We start from the raw sequence: 18,909 nt of genomic DNA on the forward strand, positions 1-18,909 counted from the left end.
TCTCATTTAATATTTATTGCTGAGAATGTAATAATAGTGTTGGGTCGGTTGTGTCTTATTAATATTTACTTTTTGTAAGCATGTGTTGGTTCCAAAACATTTCAGGATTCAATAGGACAATTTGATTTGAAATTAACGGTCAGTTTAAAAATGAATGCTGTTTCACAAAGCACTTGCAGTTTATGTGTCTTACAATTTAGCCAGCATCGCAGTGATCTCAGCAATAAAATATTTAGGAACAAAGTCTGACTTATTTTCGATGTTTCTGTAAATTATGTATCTTCTATTCAAACTGCATTTAGTGGTCTGCATGATATACTACAAGGCTCTGAACTGCAAACAAATAAACAAAATTTGTGACTTTGGAAAGGAAAAAAAAAAACTTTGTTAAATTAAGTCTAACTCCTAAATGTAGATGTTCTTAAAGGATCTTTCCTTGACCCTCTTTAGTTTTTATCTCCAATTCTGACTTCTTACTCTTGGTTTGAAAATTGTTGGTTCATCTTCATCTATTTGTCCTGACAAATTCTCAAGATCAATTTATCCATCAATAAATCATTATCTTTCCCCTCAAACCTGCTCCTCCTCTTCCTAGTCCTATTACTGTTGACTGTACAATTCTCCTGCTAGAAATCCAGGACTCACTGTGGTGTCCAGGTATCATCATGGAAACCACATTCTCTTTTCCTTTCTTACACAAGTTTTCAAGCCTTGCCAATCCTTCCTCCATATGTCTCCATCCTATACAAATTTATGACTACAGGCATCACTCTGTTTTAGGCCCTAAATATCTGCTCTCTTCTAAAAAATTACTGGAAAGTAATTTATGAGGAATCATAAATCTTTATATAGTCACTGCAGAAAATATAGAAGATAAAAAAAATAACCAAAATTAATACGGTGCTCCATCATCTTGTATTAACTAGCACCTTCTTACCTCTGAAGCCCATTACTCTTCTAACTCCTCTTCTAGTTTCTTTAGTCTTCCACTGCTCCAAGTTATGTATTCATTAATGTCACTTTAGTCTTTCTTAAGCAAAACTAAGACTGTAGGATTCCGCTGTTCAAAAATCTTCAATAGCTCACCTTGGTCTAGAAAATATTTCTCAGCTTGGTTTTCATGACCCTAAAAATGCAATCTCACGGTCTCTTTCCAATTTCATTTCCCATGATTGCTTCTCAGCTTTATTAAGTTTTGGCCACAGTCGTCTGTTTTTCCTAGAAATGTTCCCTTATTCTCCTATATCTGTATCTTGGCCAGATTCTCAATTCCACATAACTAAAGACAAATTGCCACACCCGATGCCATTTTGCCCACAAAGCACTCTAGTGACATCCTCAGTTAGAAGTAAACTCTCCCCCCTCCAGAGTCGTCACAGCATTTTACTTCCACTCCCCCTGCAGTGCTTAATGGTACCCAGAGCACAGATGACCGGGGCCTGGGTACTGACTCTAGCATTTAAGTAACTTTATGGCCATTAATAAAACCCTTAAGCCGTTAGGGTCTCAGTTTTCTAATCAGTTGATACGATATCAGAGAAGATGATACAGGAAAATCTCCTTTCTAAACTCCCGAGTGCTATATAATAGGAGTTGTTTCTCTGCTGAGCATTCCCTTTCAAGTACTGCCTTTCAGGAGAATGCTTCATCCTCTTTCAGCACCTCATTTGTAAGATCTTCCTTGAAAGGCCCTGTTGCTGGTGGTGTTTGGCCCTGTGTGCTCCCAGACAGCTATTAAAGTCTTTCTGTGGTATAATTTAATTTTTCCTTGAAGTTTTGCTTGAGCAATTAAATTATGACCTCTTTGAAGGCTGGGAGTTTGTCTTACCCAGTTTTGTAATCCTAGCAGAGAGCTTTGAACTCAGGATCTGTTCAGCAAGTATTTATTGAATGAATGAATGCATCAGTGAATGAATACATGAATGGATGACATGTCAATCTTATGGAACATTTATTTATGTGTAGTGTTTGTCATCTGTCTTTAGACTCTAAGCCCATGAGGGAGGCTCTTTGTGTGATATGTCTCTGTCTCTCTATGGCTCCACGTACATGATATGAAATAAATATTTACAGAAAGTTGGAAAGAAAACTGTAGCTAAGCTGGATCATGAATTGTAATGCTCATGAATGTAAAGCTTTCCTGTATGACAGGTTTTTCTCTGGTGCGCATGTAATCTTAATATCCTTTTAACTCTGCAAAAGAAGCTAATTACATTTACCATCAACACCAGAGTTCCTTCTCAAATTGAATATAAGGATGTTATAAACATAGGTAAATCTTTCAATGATACAGACATATAAACTTCAGTGGGGTCAGATCTTACTTAGTTTAAGTTCTAACATCAACCTTTGCAGCAAGAATCTAGTATAGTTACTATTACCACGGAGAATCCCTATAATAACCCAAATGTAAGGCAAGCTGTTCACACTGTGGCAGGCCACTGGGAACTGATGGGGAAAGAGCGTATCCCATCCCACACTAGTGGACATAGATCCGTCCATTGTGGCGGCACACAAAGAAAGTAGAACTGCCCCATTCGCATTGCTATTTAATTGCCATCTATTTTTTCCCTTCTGCGCAGTATGTATATTTAAATTTGCATTATTAAGTGCTCAGGCATTGTAACTCTATTTAATTGTTCTTTTATAGCAAGTCCTTAGTCACAATAGCCTGGAAACATGAATGAGTCTGTCTAAATCTCAATAGTCCTTGAGTAACTTAACCCCAATCATCCCTATACTAACTTAAATCCACATCTGACACAGAGCATATAGTGATATGCAGTAAAAATAGCAATTTAGCATTAAAAACTGCCAGTAATGTGAAGGTTAACTTCCATTTTCTTACTCTGTTTCTAGGTGATTTTGAAGATATCCTGGAGTCAGAAACAATGGTAACCCCAGGGCTGGAGTGTCCTGCTTCCAAAGAACTCATCATACTGAATTTCTGACTTCTCTCAGCCTTAGGATCCAAATTATTTTTCCCCCAGAGGGAAGAAAACTTTACCAACAACAACAACAGATGTGTGTGTGTGTGTGTGTGTGTGTGTGTGTGTGTGTGTGTGTATCAGAGAGAAGCAAAATCTCTCGCAAGTCAAAATGATTAAGAACTCCCTTGGTAGCAGAGTATGACTCCAACCACAAGCAAGAGAAAGGGAAAACGGAATTGTGTTATTCTTGGTGTCATAGCTACTGGATTTCTAAAAGAGAGAGAGAAGGGTGTGAAAGAGAAAGAGAGGGAAAGAAAGAGAGAGAAAAGGGGAGGGAGGAAAGGAAAGGGAAGGGACAAAAAGAGAAACTCTAAGAGAACAGAAAACTGCTGATATTCTTGACTTTCTTGTTAAATACAAGAGGAATTACCATGGTAACACCAGTATCACATAACCCATCTTACATTGGATACCAGTATGTATTGTTCAGAAATAACAGTACAGGGCACCTGGGTGGCTCAGTCAGTTAAGCATCCGACTCTTGGTTTCAGCTCAGGTCATGATCTCAGGGTTGTGAGATCAAGCCCCATGTTGGGCTCTGTGCTCAGTGAGGAGTCTGCTTGAGATTTTCTCTCTTTCCCTCTCCCTTCCCCTCTGCTCCTCTCCCTACTGGCACACTTGCTCTCTCTCACTCTCTCTCTCTAAAATAAATTTTTAAAAAGCTTAAAAAAAGAAATAATAGTACAAACAAAAGTACATATTTTGAATTAAAGTGTCAGGGGCCAGACGGAAATTACAAATTTAGGAAAATTGTATGCCCAGTGTAAGAGCAAGCTGAATAAGTTGTGACTGTTCAACACACTTCGAGGATTCTATAGCTCTGTGTGTGTGTGTGTGTGTGTGTGTGTGTGTGTGTGTGTGTATTCCCCCCCCCCCCAACTTTTGCCTGGATTAAAAATCAATGACTAAATGCCATATACTTACAGTAATCTCTCATGTATTATGACAAACTGAAGGCTACATGTTTGTGAGATGGTTTTCTGTGAATTCTCATACAATCATAAGCTCAGATTTCAAGAAATCTTAGGGGAATTTTAAATGTTTTCCTCATGCATATTAGGCAAATTCATTGTTTTCTGACTCAGACATTGCACAGAAAGAAACACCACAGAGGTGGAATTTGTATTTTTATACGTGGGGTCAATTATAAAACTTTGGAACTGAATATCTACCACCCAAACAGTTTTGTTGTAATTTACTGGTATTGGAGAAAAGTGAACGCCACTGTAGTAAAGAAAAGAAACCAACAAACACACATACAGCCCTTCTGGGTAGAGTCTATGGAACCAGTGATGCAAAGATCACTTGAGAAGCTCTAATAGTAGATCACAATCATAAGCAGTATTAGTTCAGACAGAGTGGAAGTGACTGACAGAAGGATTTAGTAGCAGATGGAGGGAATTCAGTGATGATGGAGGGAGTTGAGATAATGGCAGGCGGGTAAGGTGACTCCTATATTTCTGGTTTGGATAAGTGGGTGGTAATCAATTAAGTTTTCCAACCAAGGAACAGATGAAAAGGAATATATATATTTTTAAAGATTTATTTATTTATTTTACAGAGAAAGAGAGCATGTGGGAAGAGGGGCGGGAGGGGGGAGAGTCAAGCAGACTCCAATGCAGGGCTGGACGAGGGGCTCAATCTGAGATCACGACCTGAGTGGAAATTAAGAGTCGGATGCTCAAATGAATGAGCCACCCAGGCACCCCAGAAAAGGAACAGATTTTACGAGTAAGACAGTAAGTTCAATTTTGGCCATGAAAACACCCTGATTTCAGGCAGTGAGTATCACACACTTTTAAATGAAAAGAGTGGTTGGGGTTTGAGATGCAGGTTTGGAAGTTGCTGAAATGAATTTAATATGTTTTTCCAAAAGGTACACATTTATTTAACTGTCTCTGATTACTTTCTTATTCCTAGTTGGAAAAATGAATTTCACAAGAATTGCTTGAATGCCTATTATATGTCAGGCCCTGTACAAAGCGCTTGGCACACTGTGATTTAAAACACAGGCTTAGACCCTATTCCCATGGTCTCATAATTGAATGTGGAAGGAGGCTGTTAGGCCAACAAAATACATAAATATGTGATTACAGTTGTGAGAACAGCTAAAAAGAAGATAATGGTGCAATAAGAGTATATAAATAGATGCCTAACATTGTCTGGGCATTTAGGGAGTATTTCCCTGGGGATGTTAAGGCCTAAAAAGTGAGAAACACTATGTGCCACCAAGAACCACATCAGTGGAGCCCTGACAACCTTTCAAAATTCAGAGCACATTCCACCTTGTCTGGGAAGCTGATTATCCTTGCCTTGGACATCTGCAACTTCCTTCTCGTCAAACTTCTCTCCAGGGTACCTCTCTTTCTCACAACCGGCAGAGCTATCTTCTTTGGGAGTAGCCTTCCTCTTAGGGCCATAGAAAACATAGCATTATGGATCCATTCAAGGTTATCACTCTGGTTGCAGAGGCTTTCAGTAGACTGACTGACTACTGCTCTTTTTTTCTTTTGTTTCTTTCAGATATTCTATACTCATGTATAAACTGTTTGCTAACCAGCTACTATCCTAAACCTGGAATGCTTTGTCAGAATTCACTTCTTCATTTATCAGTTTTCAGAGTAAAATTAAAAGTGATAAGAGAAACTCTTCCTTTTCCACCACCAGTTTACCTGCGTAAATAATTTTGCTCAGTGCAAGAGCTAAGCCATGGAAAACTAGAAAATAACAACAACAAAACAACAACAACGAAAAAAAATTTGAAGTATTAAGTAATTTAACATCTCTAATTGGATATAGAAATATGACTAACACAGGAAGGTCACTGTGATTACATAGAGTCTACTGCACTTCACTGGCGTTAAACATTCTAAGTATTCTCAATGGTCCCATTCTACTCCTTTTGGCACAGGTATGGTTTGGTGATGGGTGAATGCAGAAGGACAAAGGTTAATGTTTATGACTTTTTATTTATTCCTTGCAGCTGGCAATGGATTGGAAAACTGACCTTTTTTTTTTAAAACTTCGCTTGGAAGATATTATCTCCTGTTTATTTCAATGTTTAAAAATTCCAAGTCATAAATAAGACACTAATAATATGTTCTTAGATCGCATTTCCAGTGAATAAATTAAAAATTATTTAATGTTTCCCTCTAAAACGAAATGTATTATTTAGAAAAGTCACTTTTAAAAAAGAGCCTTATCCTTCCCTATCTTCTCCACTTTGTTTCTGCCACTCTCCTCCCTGTCTCATTATATTTTGGACACCTTATTGTTTTAGTTTAACAGTTCTCCACAGAACATGTTGCTCATCTTCAGGCCCCATCATCCCCAGGCGAACATTTTCCAAATGTGCAGACTATATTAGGGACCTATTCATATACTCTTAGTGGGCTCTTGCCTCCTTTTGAGCAGTTCTCACAACTCTAATCACATATTTATGTATTTTGTAGTTGTAATGAAACTGTCCTTGTCAAGATTTTACACCACTTGCTTCTACTAGGATAGGGCTTAAGTCTTTTCCATTTGAATTTGTGTCATACGCCATAGCCAAACTATTCTCCCTAAAACAGCTGTTTCCCTCACACCATTCTTAAGGAGGAAGAAAGATATGAAATATACAAATGATTAAGGTTCATTACAAGGAAGCTGTGATAGACATGTTAGAAAAGGAAGAGGTGCTAGCTGAAGGAGAAACTCCCATTTGGAAACAGGGAATTAGAAAAGGCTTAATGAAAAAGATCCCAGGATTAGTTGGGTAACAAAATACAGGGAGAGGGGAATTGTAGACAAACTCAGACGTATGGTCAGTACTTCTTTACACCCAAAATGCGGGGTATAGTAGGTGATGAGAGAAATTTACAAGGATAGAGAGATCAGAAGGGAACAGATCATCATCATTTGGAATTTAGATTTTTTTTTTTTTGAAGGCAATGAAAAGCTACTGCTATAAGGTGTGGCGGTATCATGAGGAAATTTGAGAAAATTAATCTGTGGACGAGTCAGAACAAGGATGATAGTTGAATAAAGACACCAATTATGAGGTTAGCGGTCTTTCAGGCAAAAGAGCCCCAGGGCTTGGCTTAGGGTGGCATAGTGGGGATGGCAACAAAGGGAAGGGGAAGAATGCACCTGCCACCAGCTAGTGGTGGAGCAGTTAGACGGAAGGGAGGAAGCATGGAGGAGGACTTCTTGGCTCACCATCGATCACTGAGGAAGATGGTGAGACTCCCTGGGTCATTTTAGTTTCAAATATCTTGAACTTCGGTTCTCTGCAGGACCTTTGGATCACAGGCAGTTAGATGTACTACTTTGGAACCGAGGAGAGAATGAGGAAACTGGAAATACATTCTAGTTTGAAGTGTTACCGCCAACAATTTTTACCTAGGTGTGAGGAGGTTTGGAAGATATCCCGAGGGTAATTACAAATTTTATTTAGTGAAAAGAAGGACCTTTCGTCAAAGAAAGCACTCCCTTTCCCTCAGAGTTTTCCCTTTATGAAACGTGCTCTTTGCTATCAGGGTAAGCTGGTTACGAGGAAAACATACGCATGGCTCACACATTCACAGTGAATGTGCCCGGGCTTGTCGGTGTGGGGGTGGGTGGCAAGGGTCCAGGAGAGCTTCATTATACCAGGCCAACAGCACGATCACTTAATATTCGTTATCTTCTGTGTAATTTCACCTAGTATTTTTCACTTCACTTTGAAAAGCAGATCAATGTTTAGCACCTAGCCTGGAGCTCTAAGAATGTATTAGATCATTTATTCTGCTTTCTGTAATGAAATCTCAGTAGTACCTCTACTGAAAGAATAATAGGCCCTGACAATGCAATAAAGCCACTAATTCAGACAAATCAGAAGACTGGACAGTTTGAATCACAGAATATTTTAGACCATTTAAAAACTGTGGCAGCTGTCTTTTTTTTAACCAGGCTAAGAGAATATTATCAATTGGTTACTATGTGAAAGAGAAGAGAAAGTGTTCTTAGGAATACATGAAAAATATCAATAGTCTGGTTATAAATAAAGGTTTTCAGAGAGCTTCAAAGTACTCCCCAACCCAATACATTTACATAAGGTTTTCTCAATCTCAGCGCTATGAGATTTGGGGGTCAAATAACTCTTTGTTGTAGAGGCTGTCTTACATGTTATATGCAATTTAACTACATCCCTGTTCTCTACTTATCTTGATACCATTAGCCACCTTCCAACGTATGAATATTAAAAATGTCCCTAGACGTTACCAAATACCCCTGTGAGTAAAACTGCCCTAGTTGAGAACTATTGGCTACATTGATAATTTAATACCCATTTCAAATAAAAGACCATAGGGGCGCCTGGATGGCTCAGTTACCGTTAAGCATCTGCCTTTGGCTCAGGTCATATCTCCAGGTCCTGGGATCGAGCCCCACATCAGGCTTCCTGCTCAGCAGTGAGTCTGTTTCTCTCTCTCTCTCTCTCTCTCTCTCTCCCCCCCCCTCTGCTCACTCTCTATTTATTTATTTATTAAATAAATAAAATCTTAAAAAATAAAAATAAAAGACTATAAAAAGCGAATGCTGGTCTACGCTCTGTCTGAATGATTACAGATTCCAAATGAAAGAGGTTCTATTTGATGAAGATTGGTTGTTCATAATGTGTAACTGTTTTCTTTGGTACAAAAAGTGAGAAGTATTTTTTTGTACTCTGTAATGCCTCACTCCTGCAGGTTCAGACTCACTGATGAAATACATTTTTATGAACATGAGTTCACTGATTATGTTGGAATCATAGCACAATTCCTATCCTTCTCTATAGTCATTACTAGCAAATCATTTCTATAGATACAATTTGTTATGTGCTGAATTGGATCTCCCCAAAATTCATATGCTGCATCCCTAATCCCCAGTACCTCAGAATGGGACTGTATCTGAGACAGTCTTTAAAGAGGTAATCAATGAGGCCATTAGGGTGAGCTTTAATCCAGTCTACCCGGTGTTCTTATCAGAAGAGTAAATTTGGACACGCACAGACACCAGGAACGCACACACAGAGGAATGACCATGTGAGGACACAGGGAGAAGGCGGCCATCTGCAGGCCAAGAAGAGAGGCCTCGGGAGAAACCAACCAGGCTGACAGATTGATCTTGACCTGCCAGCCTCCAGAGATGTGAGAAAATAAACTTCTATTGCTTAAGCCACTCTGCCTGTTGTATTTTGTTATAGCAGTCCTAGCACAATAATACACCATCTGAGTCAACGAATAGCTTGACCGTTGGTCAGACATCTAAGTTAGAAACTTTGTAATTGATCCCCGAAGAGAAATGGGCTGATTAACACGCACTCAAACTCATTATTTTTATTCCTGTCTTTTGGCTTTTTGTATCCTGCCTTTTCCTAATCCCAGAGAGAGTAAATAGAACAAGCCCACCTCCAGGATTTAGAGAAAAAGAGGCCAGAGCGTCTATGAGAGAAGCAGACGGGGATAAGAAGAAGCCGGAGACACAGCGTAGAGGCACTGGATATCTGGGCAGAGGGCTGGCGGAGACCCAGCGTTGCACTTGGCTGTGAAAGGCGGTGCGCTAGAGCACAGATGCTTTCCACAACGTTGGGGTGCTAGTGAGCTCTGTCTCATCTCTTCACTCCCTTCGTTTTGTTTTCTATTTTGATACACATTTCTGTGAGTTTTACATTACAGCAGGACAAACAGAACCAGGGCTTACATTTCATAATTTTGCTAACTTATTTTGTGAATTTATGTGCTTATATCTCATTTCTTATTGTTGCAAGCTATTTCCCCCTCTAGGAGCTCCCCTCTGCCCACTCCCGCATTGACTTTTCCTCCTCCTTTCTACCACATGGAGCTTTATATATATACTTATGAATACAGAAATGACTTTCAGGTTCTGCTTTGCTGAACTGGTAATAACAAAAGCTGTGATCCCCAACCACTTGAGTCCGTAGTCCAAAGTCACTGCTGCATGTAGCTTCTATAGGTAAATAAGGAAGGAGAATACAACTGATTCAGAAGAACAGCAGAGGCAAAGTCTTGCCAAAGACTATATGGTAGCACCCACGGAGTGATACATATGTCTGTGCCGGGATGGGTAACAAACACTTTCTCATCATTTATTTATTAAACAAGCACTTATCCTCTGATGTGTGCTGGGCTCTTTGCTGGGCACTAAAAATAGAACAACAAACAAGACATGATCTACATGATCAAAAACCTGCAGCCTAACTGGGTGAGAAGGGAGTGGAAGAGCCAAATTAAATCTGATAATCATTTTTTATGTATTAAATTAAGACATCAAAGTTTCATAAAATTAAAAGGAAATTCTATTTCTTTCAGGAGTTAAAATAGAGCTCTAGATTTTGTGGACTCTACAAACAAAAGGAAAAAAATTTAAACTCAAGAATATGGAAAATCATTAAGATCACAGATGGCAGGACTGCCATTCTCTTCAACATTGAGCTTAATTAAGATTTAGCAGTGTTAACTGCTTTGTTAATGTCTTCATTGATGCTTGAAATAAAAATTAAGAACTATTAAATAACCATGTGGACACACTTCTAATATAGCTAATTTTTAATTTGGAAATTATTTCCCCTGTGTTCCAAGAAAACATGCTGTTCTTTCAATAAGGCAGTATAAATAAGGATATATTTGTTAAAAATTGAGCTATATTTTGGGATGCCTGGGTGGCTCAATTGGTTGCATGTCTGCCTTCGGCTCAGGTCATGATCCAAGGGTCCTGGGACTGAGTCCTACATTGGGCTCCCAGCTCAGCAGGGAGTCTGCTTCTCCCTCTTCCTCTGTCCCTCCCCCTGCTTGTGCTCTCTCTCTCTCTCAAATAAATAATAAATATCTTTAAAAAAATAAATACATTGAGCTATATTTTGCATTTATGATTAGATTTCCTACTTTAGCCTCCCAATTTAGTGAAAAGTCAAATTTCTTTTTATCACCTCAATTTTTATGCTTCACTGAATAGGTTACAGCATCAACATACAGTCCCTCTTCTTGAGATTTCTTTCTTTTTCCCTCTCTTGCCTTCTGTCCTTCCTTCCTTCCTTTTAGTAATTAAGAAAGCAATGTCCTTTTGCCCAAAGAGCACAACTGTGACTACATGACTATAAACTTAAACATGTTGTTTTAGACAAATCTTGAATGAGTCCTAGCAAGCACTCCTGAAAACTTAACTGTTTAATTTGGGGTAGATTTTAGTGGCTTTAGGATGATAACCTACCACCATTCCAGGTGTACTATTTTCTTAGCAGACTAGAAGAAGTTCAAATAAAGGTTTTAAAATGTACAACTTAAAAAAAATGAGTTCTATGGTAAAAATACAGTCTCTACAATTTGCATCTTCATTCATTCGTCTACCCCCTCCAACCACTGTTACCATTACATGTTTGTTGTCATACTCCCATGGGATAAAAGCTTTAGATATAATGATTTAATGATTACATGTCATTTCACAGAAAGCCATCTATTTGATTTACTTTCTCTATATAAGCAATGTATTACGCTGAAAGAAAAGTCGGACCTGACATTTTTACAATTCAAGGTCTATGCTACAAAAGGCTGGTTATTGCCAAAAGCCTTGCAAGAATACTTGCTTGCAAAATACAGTGTGATGCTCAATGTCAAAAGTGATTGACGGTGAGTCTGCAATTGCCTGGTTACAATACAGTATGCTAAGAGTCCACGTTCTAAGCACATATACATCAGTTTACATCAACATATGATTCCTCTAACTTTCATAGAAAGTTGATTACTTTTAAGCAGAAAAAAATAAGGTAACATGACTAGGGACATAACATCTACATGTACTTGGCAACTTCCAGTGCTGCTTGTATCACACCACTCATTACAGAAGGGAGTGAGGAGGCAGCAACTGAGATAGGTTGTGTGTCTCAGGACGTTTTCCTGAAGGATCTTAAAATAGTTGTTAGTTGCTGTTAGCCTGTTATAAATTCAGATGGTGCTAGAATTGGACAGAAAAACCTTGATACCCTGGGGAAAAGAATAAAATATTTTCCCTCAAAAACATTTAAAAAGTTCAATCCCATCAAATCATAACCACCTCCCCCCACTTTTTCCCCCCTTCGGTTGAAAAACTAACCCCAAGCCATTTCCGAAGGTTTGGATTTTTTTTTTTTTTTAATCAGTCAAATGTCTGAATGTTACTTCATGCTTATAACCAGGTCAAGCCTGGCAAAAGGTATGCTCTCTCTGTGAGTTTGTGTGTGTGTTATTAGAAAAAGAAAAGTAGAAGAGTAAGATGATAATGATAATCTTTAAGCAAAACATGTTACTTTTAGAATTTTAGATTTTCTTCCAAGACTTCATCAACTTAGGGACAACTGGCATTTTCACAGACAGAATGGAACATCCTTATAAAACGCTTTTGACGTTCACTGTGAAATGCTGAATAAAATGACTTTGTTTAAAACCAAAACTGAGAAATGATTTTTGGACCCACAAGTCAAACATATCATCCCTGTTCTGAAACTGCACAAAAATGCTGGAAGACAGAACAGGTTTAATTATTGCACATCCTCTTTCCTTCTAATGAAAACACTGAGCTCAACTTTGAGATTCCTAATTACACAGCCTGAGTGCCTGTGTAGTGTGTGTGTGTGTGTGTGTGTGTGTGTGTGTGTGTGTGTATACGCATGTATGTGTGGTGTGGGGGTGTATGGAGTTAGCAGAATCCTGGAACACTGATATACAAATGACATTTTCTTTAGAGGAAAAATATCTATCCCTATTCTTGCCTCCATAGTGACACATGAAAATTAATGCTTTTAGTAGAATTTTAACATAATTATTGCACATTGGCCTTGAGGAATGTTATGGGGAGATGAGATAATGGACATTGGGTAATAAGAGCCATTAATAAATATACCCATTATTCGGCTAAGTCCTCTTTCAAATATTCATTATGGGTGATTCTGATGGTAGTACAAACACTAACCATGTTTCAAAATCTTAAAATCTACAGACCCTGAAAACAGATCAGCTTTTGCTGAACAGCTAAGAATATTTTCCAGCTTTTTTCTTTGGTTAATTTTTTTCCTAACTGTTCAGTATGCTGAATTTTAAAAGTAATCCCTCACTGTGACCCTCCCACCTCAGCAGACCTCCAAAGCAGCTACCAAAAGGTAACAAAACACAATTTCACTGACAAACAGCTAGAAGAAAGGAAAGCATTACCGTCTCCTCTGTGGCTTAATATCAATTGGCTTGTTGATTGCATAAGGCGATCCATGAACATAAGGGCTTCGGAATCTAGCTACCTTCCCCAGCGTTAGGTACTCACAGCCGGTTGGCAAACTCATTTTATCCAAAAGACAGGAAGTAAAAACAAATCTTAGTAGTCAGACCAGCATTCCTGGGAACGCTGGAAAGAACATGTCAGATAATGGATTTCAGACATATGCTGCTCACTGGTCGCTGGGTGCTGCTTTTCTTCAAAAGTAAACGCGTGTTTCTCCCGGGCTACACGCGCTACCTTGTTTTCTGTTCATGAATACAGGAAGCTTGTTGCTTATTTCTAACCAGAGTCGTGCTCTGACAATTATTGGCTGAGCAGATGAAGTAGAAATTCTGTAGCTCCACAAAACCCTATTTCCACTCCAACCAAATCTCTGAGTAGGCAGCGTGGTTTAATCCATTTGTGTCTAATGTCTAAAAGAACATCAACCTAATGTGACAGTGGTTGGGAAATCAGTTATTTACCTATACACCAAGCATGCATCTGATAAGGAGGAAATAATCAATTATTTGGTATATTTTCAAAAGGGGAAAATTGTTTGCTAAATTGATGATACAGATATGTAGAAAATGAGATGGAAATGATTACAGGGGCTTTTCCAATTTTCCGGTCAAAAAATTGTGGGTTCTTATTTATAAATTACTGTTCACAATAGGACTGAACTCAGCTTCTCAGGAACATAAAAATTGTAAGCTAAGGCCTTTATTCACTAACATTTTGACTTTGATATTGACTTTTTTTTCTTATTAGAAACATTCTTTAAGAAATGCAACCTCTATCTGCTCACTGGATTAAGATCTATTGAAAAATTGATAGGATCTTCTTTAACAATTGTTTGTAAGTCAGTTTTCCGTAACAGCAAGAGACAAATTGTAGAAACTGCAAATGACACCAAGTAAGTCCACGTAAGGCAGTGGAATCAGAGCCAAGTTCCAGCTTTAATCCGCCCACAGTTCTCACTAGCCCGTACCACATTTCTTAGGGTTCTAGCAACAAAACCGCTGAGGCTCTTGTGTGGAGCCTCCAGATAGGAGGAGTTCAGAGTACTGTGAAGGGTGATTTTTATATTTGAAAATGATTTCTTATCTAGGATTTGAATAAACACAACCTATTTATTTAAGAGTCCGGAACCTGAACAAACACAAAGTTGCTGAGAGAAAGCCATATTCTATTGTGTAGTGGCCAAGTTCAGACACTGTTTGGGTTTAAATAACAGACATCATTTAAATTTAGAATTTTTTTTAAGTTCAGAAGGGAAGATGGTTTTCCAGTTCATAATAAGCATTTTTGTCCAATGATTCTTTTTTATATATTTTTTATTATGAAATGATGCATGTGCATTTTAACATCTCAAATGACACAGAGATGTACAAATAAAAAATGCTTCTCATTTCCTTCCTGTTAATCCTACCTTTTCTTTATGCTAATTATATCAATGTAAATGTAGACACATAATATACACACACACACACACACACTGACAACCTATCTCTTTCCTTTTTGCACAAACTAGGCTTATACTATACATAATCCTAAGTATTTTTGTACTTAAAAAAATCATGAATGATTTTTCAGTAAATGCATAGAGATCTAGTGTGTTCTTTTTAATAGTTACATAAGATTCCATAGAATAGATGCGTTATTTATGCAGCCAATCCGTTACTGGCAGACATATAATTCTGAACTTCTATAAACAATAAACACATTTGTTAATATATTCTTACTGGTTGGTGCTTTTATTTCTGGAACTAGGTTGCAAGATCACAAACTACATACGGTTTTACCTTTAATAGGCTCCAGCAGTTCACCCTCTTACAAGTCATGCAGAAAGATGTCCATTTCCCCACACTCTTGACAACACTATCTAATGATGCTCAAAGCCACCTCTCCAAAATGCATCCAGGGACTGCAGACAGTTCCTGGCTAACAGGAAACTGTTATTGAGGTGCCTACAAAGATAAGAGCAGCCTATCTGAACTAAAATCTACCAGCCAAAAGACTCTCCATCACAATGAGAAAAAAATCTAAGCAAAACATAGAGAATTTGCTGCTTAATTTGCATAATTAAAGAAGATAAAATAGGGAGGGAGTCCCTGCTATGCTTCTACTCTTTCTTAATTAGGATTATAGTTCATAATTTGAGGCAAGTCACATAATTTTACAATGTGGAGGTAGTGCTTAATGACTACCACTTAATTGTGATGCACAACTGTGTATAATTTATGGTTTTTGAATTTACGGGGCCCTTTGGACCTACTGCCTCGTCGTAGAGTCCTAAGAACAAATGTGCAGTATTTTTATTTGTAAGCTAATTTAGGGGTCTTTGTCCAGTATTAGAAAATAAGAGCTGCTTCACATAAGAATTTCCTAAAAAGGAGAAAAATAAAAAAGTGAAGAGTAAGACATAAACTTCTATGGGAGGGAAATATGTGTCCTGGGATGGGTAAAATTCTTGGTTTTCTTAGCAGGGGCATTTTTGCTTGTACCTGGTCAATGATTTACCATGAGCCTGGCAGGGTCTCATGGGGATTACTTGTACTTAAATTGGGATGAGAAGAGATTACTGCTAAAATCCATCCTGCCAAGAATCTAGAATTTGTGAGAACGTTGGCCAATTAGCAGGCAGCGGCCTCTGAGGGAAACTCAAATCATCCTGTCTTCCACAATTCCCTTTCTCTGAGACTGGATGGAGGTAGTTGGAGACTTTTCCTTTGAGAAAATAAAAACACACCGGGGAAGCTAAATTCATCTACAGATTAGAACCACAGTCTGTAACGGGTTTACAGTAAAATAGAGTTCCAATCACACCAGACAATGACCAGGCCTACCCACTGACTTTTTTTTTTTTTTTTTTTTTTTTTTAACGATACGTTTGTCACCATACTACCCACTGACATTTCTGGGATTTCTGTGGTGGGATGGGCACAGAGTCAAATCTCACTCATCACTCCCATGATTCTAAGCTCTTGAGAACACGCAAACAAGGGCAGGTATCACACTAGACTATCTAGAACATCAATATTTTTCATTGCACTAGAGTTTGCGATGTTAGTAACGTCCTTAACAGCAATTAAAAGCAAATGCTAGCAAGCAAAATTTTGAGGCCACAGGACTTCCAATATTTATTAAAGATGATTCTTTTAGCTGTTAGTTCTAACCTGGCCTGAGTTTGGCAATTTTAAACCTGGAGGAATTCTTTCAGGACATGAGGATATCATCTGTTCATGACCATGTCAGAGAATAAGAACTGACTGAATCATTTCCCTTTGCTTATGGCTGGGAAGGACTCCCTCCCTCACCACACTTTGTGCTCTCTGCCACACCCACACCGAAGAGCAATAATCCTGGGGTCAAAAACTTGCACATCTTTTTCCATAGTCCATACCTTTCTCCTGTTATAATCAAATGCTCATGAGAAAATTCCATCTGGAAGTCCCACAGATACCTCATTCCAGCATTTAGAATGTAATTCACACTATTCTCTTTCTCTACCCTCAAAATGCATTTCTTTCTATGTTCTCTGACACTATCCCATTCAACCAACCATAAGACAATCACTTCTAATCAGGGCACAAAGCCTAGAGACATGAATGCTAAATAATATTATATTAAAAATAATATATTGCATTATTGTAAAATTATAATAATGTTATATTATTACAATAACATTATATTAACAATAGTATTAATGGTAACAATAAATAATAGCTAATATTGATCAGATGATTTTTATGGTGCTAGACACTATTAATGATAGTAATTCGCTCCTTTAATCTTCATGAAATTGCATGAGTTGGACACTATCGTTATGCTCATTTTGTAGGTAAGCAAAACAAGGCAAAGGAGAAATGAGACACGTGCCCCAGGTCACACAGCATGTTCAGTGGTGGAGTCCGAGTTAGGAACCAGTTAATCTGGCTCCAAAGACCAGACCAAATTGTCCCTCTCTACAGATAGTAATTTCCTTATTATCTATCTTATTTATCTCATCCCCCCATAATTTGCCTAGAGTTAATACTTTCAGCCTTCTCCTCCTTAATTCTATCCTTCACTGGAATGCCATGTGGATCATTATAAAATGGAAATTTGAATATGTGATTCTCTTTGCTTAGAATCATTCAATGGCTCCCCATTTCTTTAGTGATGAAGGTCACAATTTAAGTTCCAAAGCTTAGCACAGGGATCCCCTATGGTCATGCTCTGACCTCCCTCCTGTATCTGCCTCAAGTAACCCTGGTTATGTCCTGCGCACAGCCTGCTCATTCACACCAGTGGCCCTTCAAAGACGATAAGCCCTCTTGACCAGAGCATTTCTGTCTCCCTTCTACGTGTGGCTGTTTCCAAGTGTTGTCTCTTCCCCAAAACTCACTCTTTGTTCCTCATTTTTATTTAGATGCCTGTTACCTATTTTCCCCATCTACATATGACTAGAGCATATTGTTTCATAGCTGTTGATACATTTATAACTCCTCATGGTGGAACTATCGTTTCTGGAGGGCAGGAATTCTGCTTTATTTGTACTTTGCAACACCAGCGCCCAGAACAACACTTACTTGTTAAATAAAGCAGCTGAAATCACAAGGTGCTGGATGCTCCAAAGACCTGCTTAACCCTCTCCTTAACTTCCTCATTTTAGCCACTCCTCCAGAATAATAATAAAAATATCTGCTACTGAAATACATTGGAAGTAGAGGCGCTATTCGCTGTATGCTAGCAGACAGAAATATTTCACAAAGAGCACAGGCTGTAATACGAGAGCAACGTCTTTTCTCAGGGAGTGAGGGACATATATGGATTTTAGTTGGAGGTGATGGAGATGTGTCTGTCTGGTTTGACAGTTTCCATTCAATAAATAAAAATGATCAAAAGTAGTTATTCCAGCGTTTGAATAAACTTGTGATTATAGCTTTATTTAATCCTGTTCTATGCTTTGCGACCTTTTGAGACAGGCAAATTCAAAATCAATTAATTAATCAATCTTGCCCTATTAAGGGGTAGCTACTTATTTTAATACATTTGACTTTTCTGATAACCCATTTCTTAAATACTGAATGTATAACATTTCACACAGCTTGTACAAAATGGCTTCAATCAGAAGGGAATTCCAGAAGTCCACAGTGTTTTCCAAAATAGTGAAATATCCTTAATGTCCAATACTTAAAGACTCGGAAAAGTATTCATAAACATCAACTTAATAAAAAATTAAGTTATAGGACAGTGTAACAGAATGAGATTATCTATGTTATCTAAATATTCTAGATGTCTCTTGCTTTACTATTTTAATAACAAAAATGACATTGTTATTAAAATTTCAAAATTTGGACTTATCAACTAAAAATTAAAATTATTGATTGTGATCAATTAGCAAATTTCATAGCAGAGAATAAGAGAAATGGTGATGACTTTTTCTTTGTGTTTGGTGTCTGTGGCATTTTTGCATGTCTTCATGTACAGCTGTAGAAGTAGCGAAGTATTACTCTAATTTAATTAGTGAACTAAAAGGGAATATAGTTGTTATAAATAAGGGAGGCCCTAAAATCTGGGTATCCTTTGGGACTAAAGCTAATAAGAAATCACAGTATGGGTGAGATTCACAGACCACAGAACTGTTTTCAAAAATGTATACCATTAAGGTTTATTAAAGTGCTCCCTTATT

General features: G+C 37.9%; 1 protein-coding gene across 6 annotated transcripts in view; it reads right to left on the bottom strand.

Annotated features, from left to right (window-relative positions):
* The window catches only part of PDE4D (phosphodiesterase 4D), a 710,048-nt gene that overhangs the window by 389,412 nt on the left and 301,727 nt on the right, over positions 1-18,909 (bottom strand). The window contains exon 1 of one of the 6 annotated variants that reach the window (XM_044384173.3): positions 13,193-13,673. The exons of the other annotated variants lie outside the window; for them this stretch is intronic. Coding sequence (XP_044240108.1) covers positions 13,193-13,317 — 125 coding nt within the window. The 5' untranslated portion in view covers positions 13,318-13,673. Of the gene's footprint in view, positions 1-13,192; positions 13,674-18,909 lie in introns of those variants that run through there. 6 annotated transcript variants of the gene reach the window in all.

The sequence above is a fragment of the Ursus arctos genome, unplaced genomic scaffold, assembly GCF_023065955.2.
Source record: "Ursus arctos isolate Adak ecotype North America unplaced genomic scaffold, UrsArc2.0 scaffold_5, whole genome shotgun sequence".
NCBI classification, from domain to species: domain Eukaryota; kingdom Metazoa; phylum Chordata; class Mammalia; order Carnivora; family Ursidae; genus Ursus; species Ursus arctos.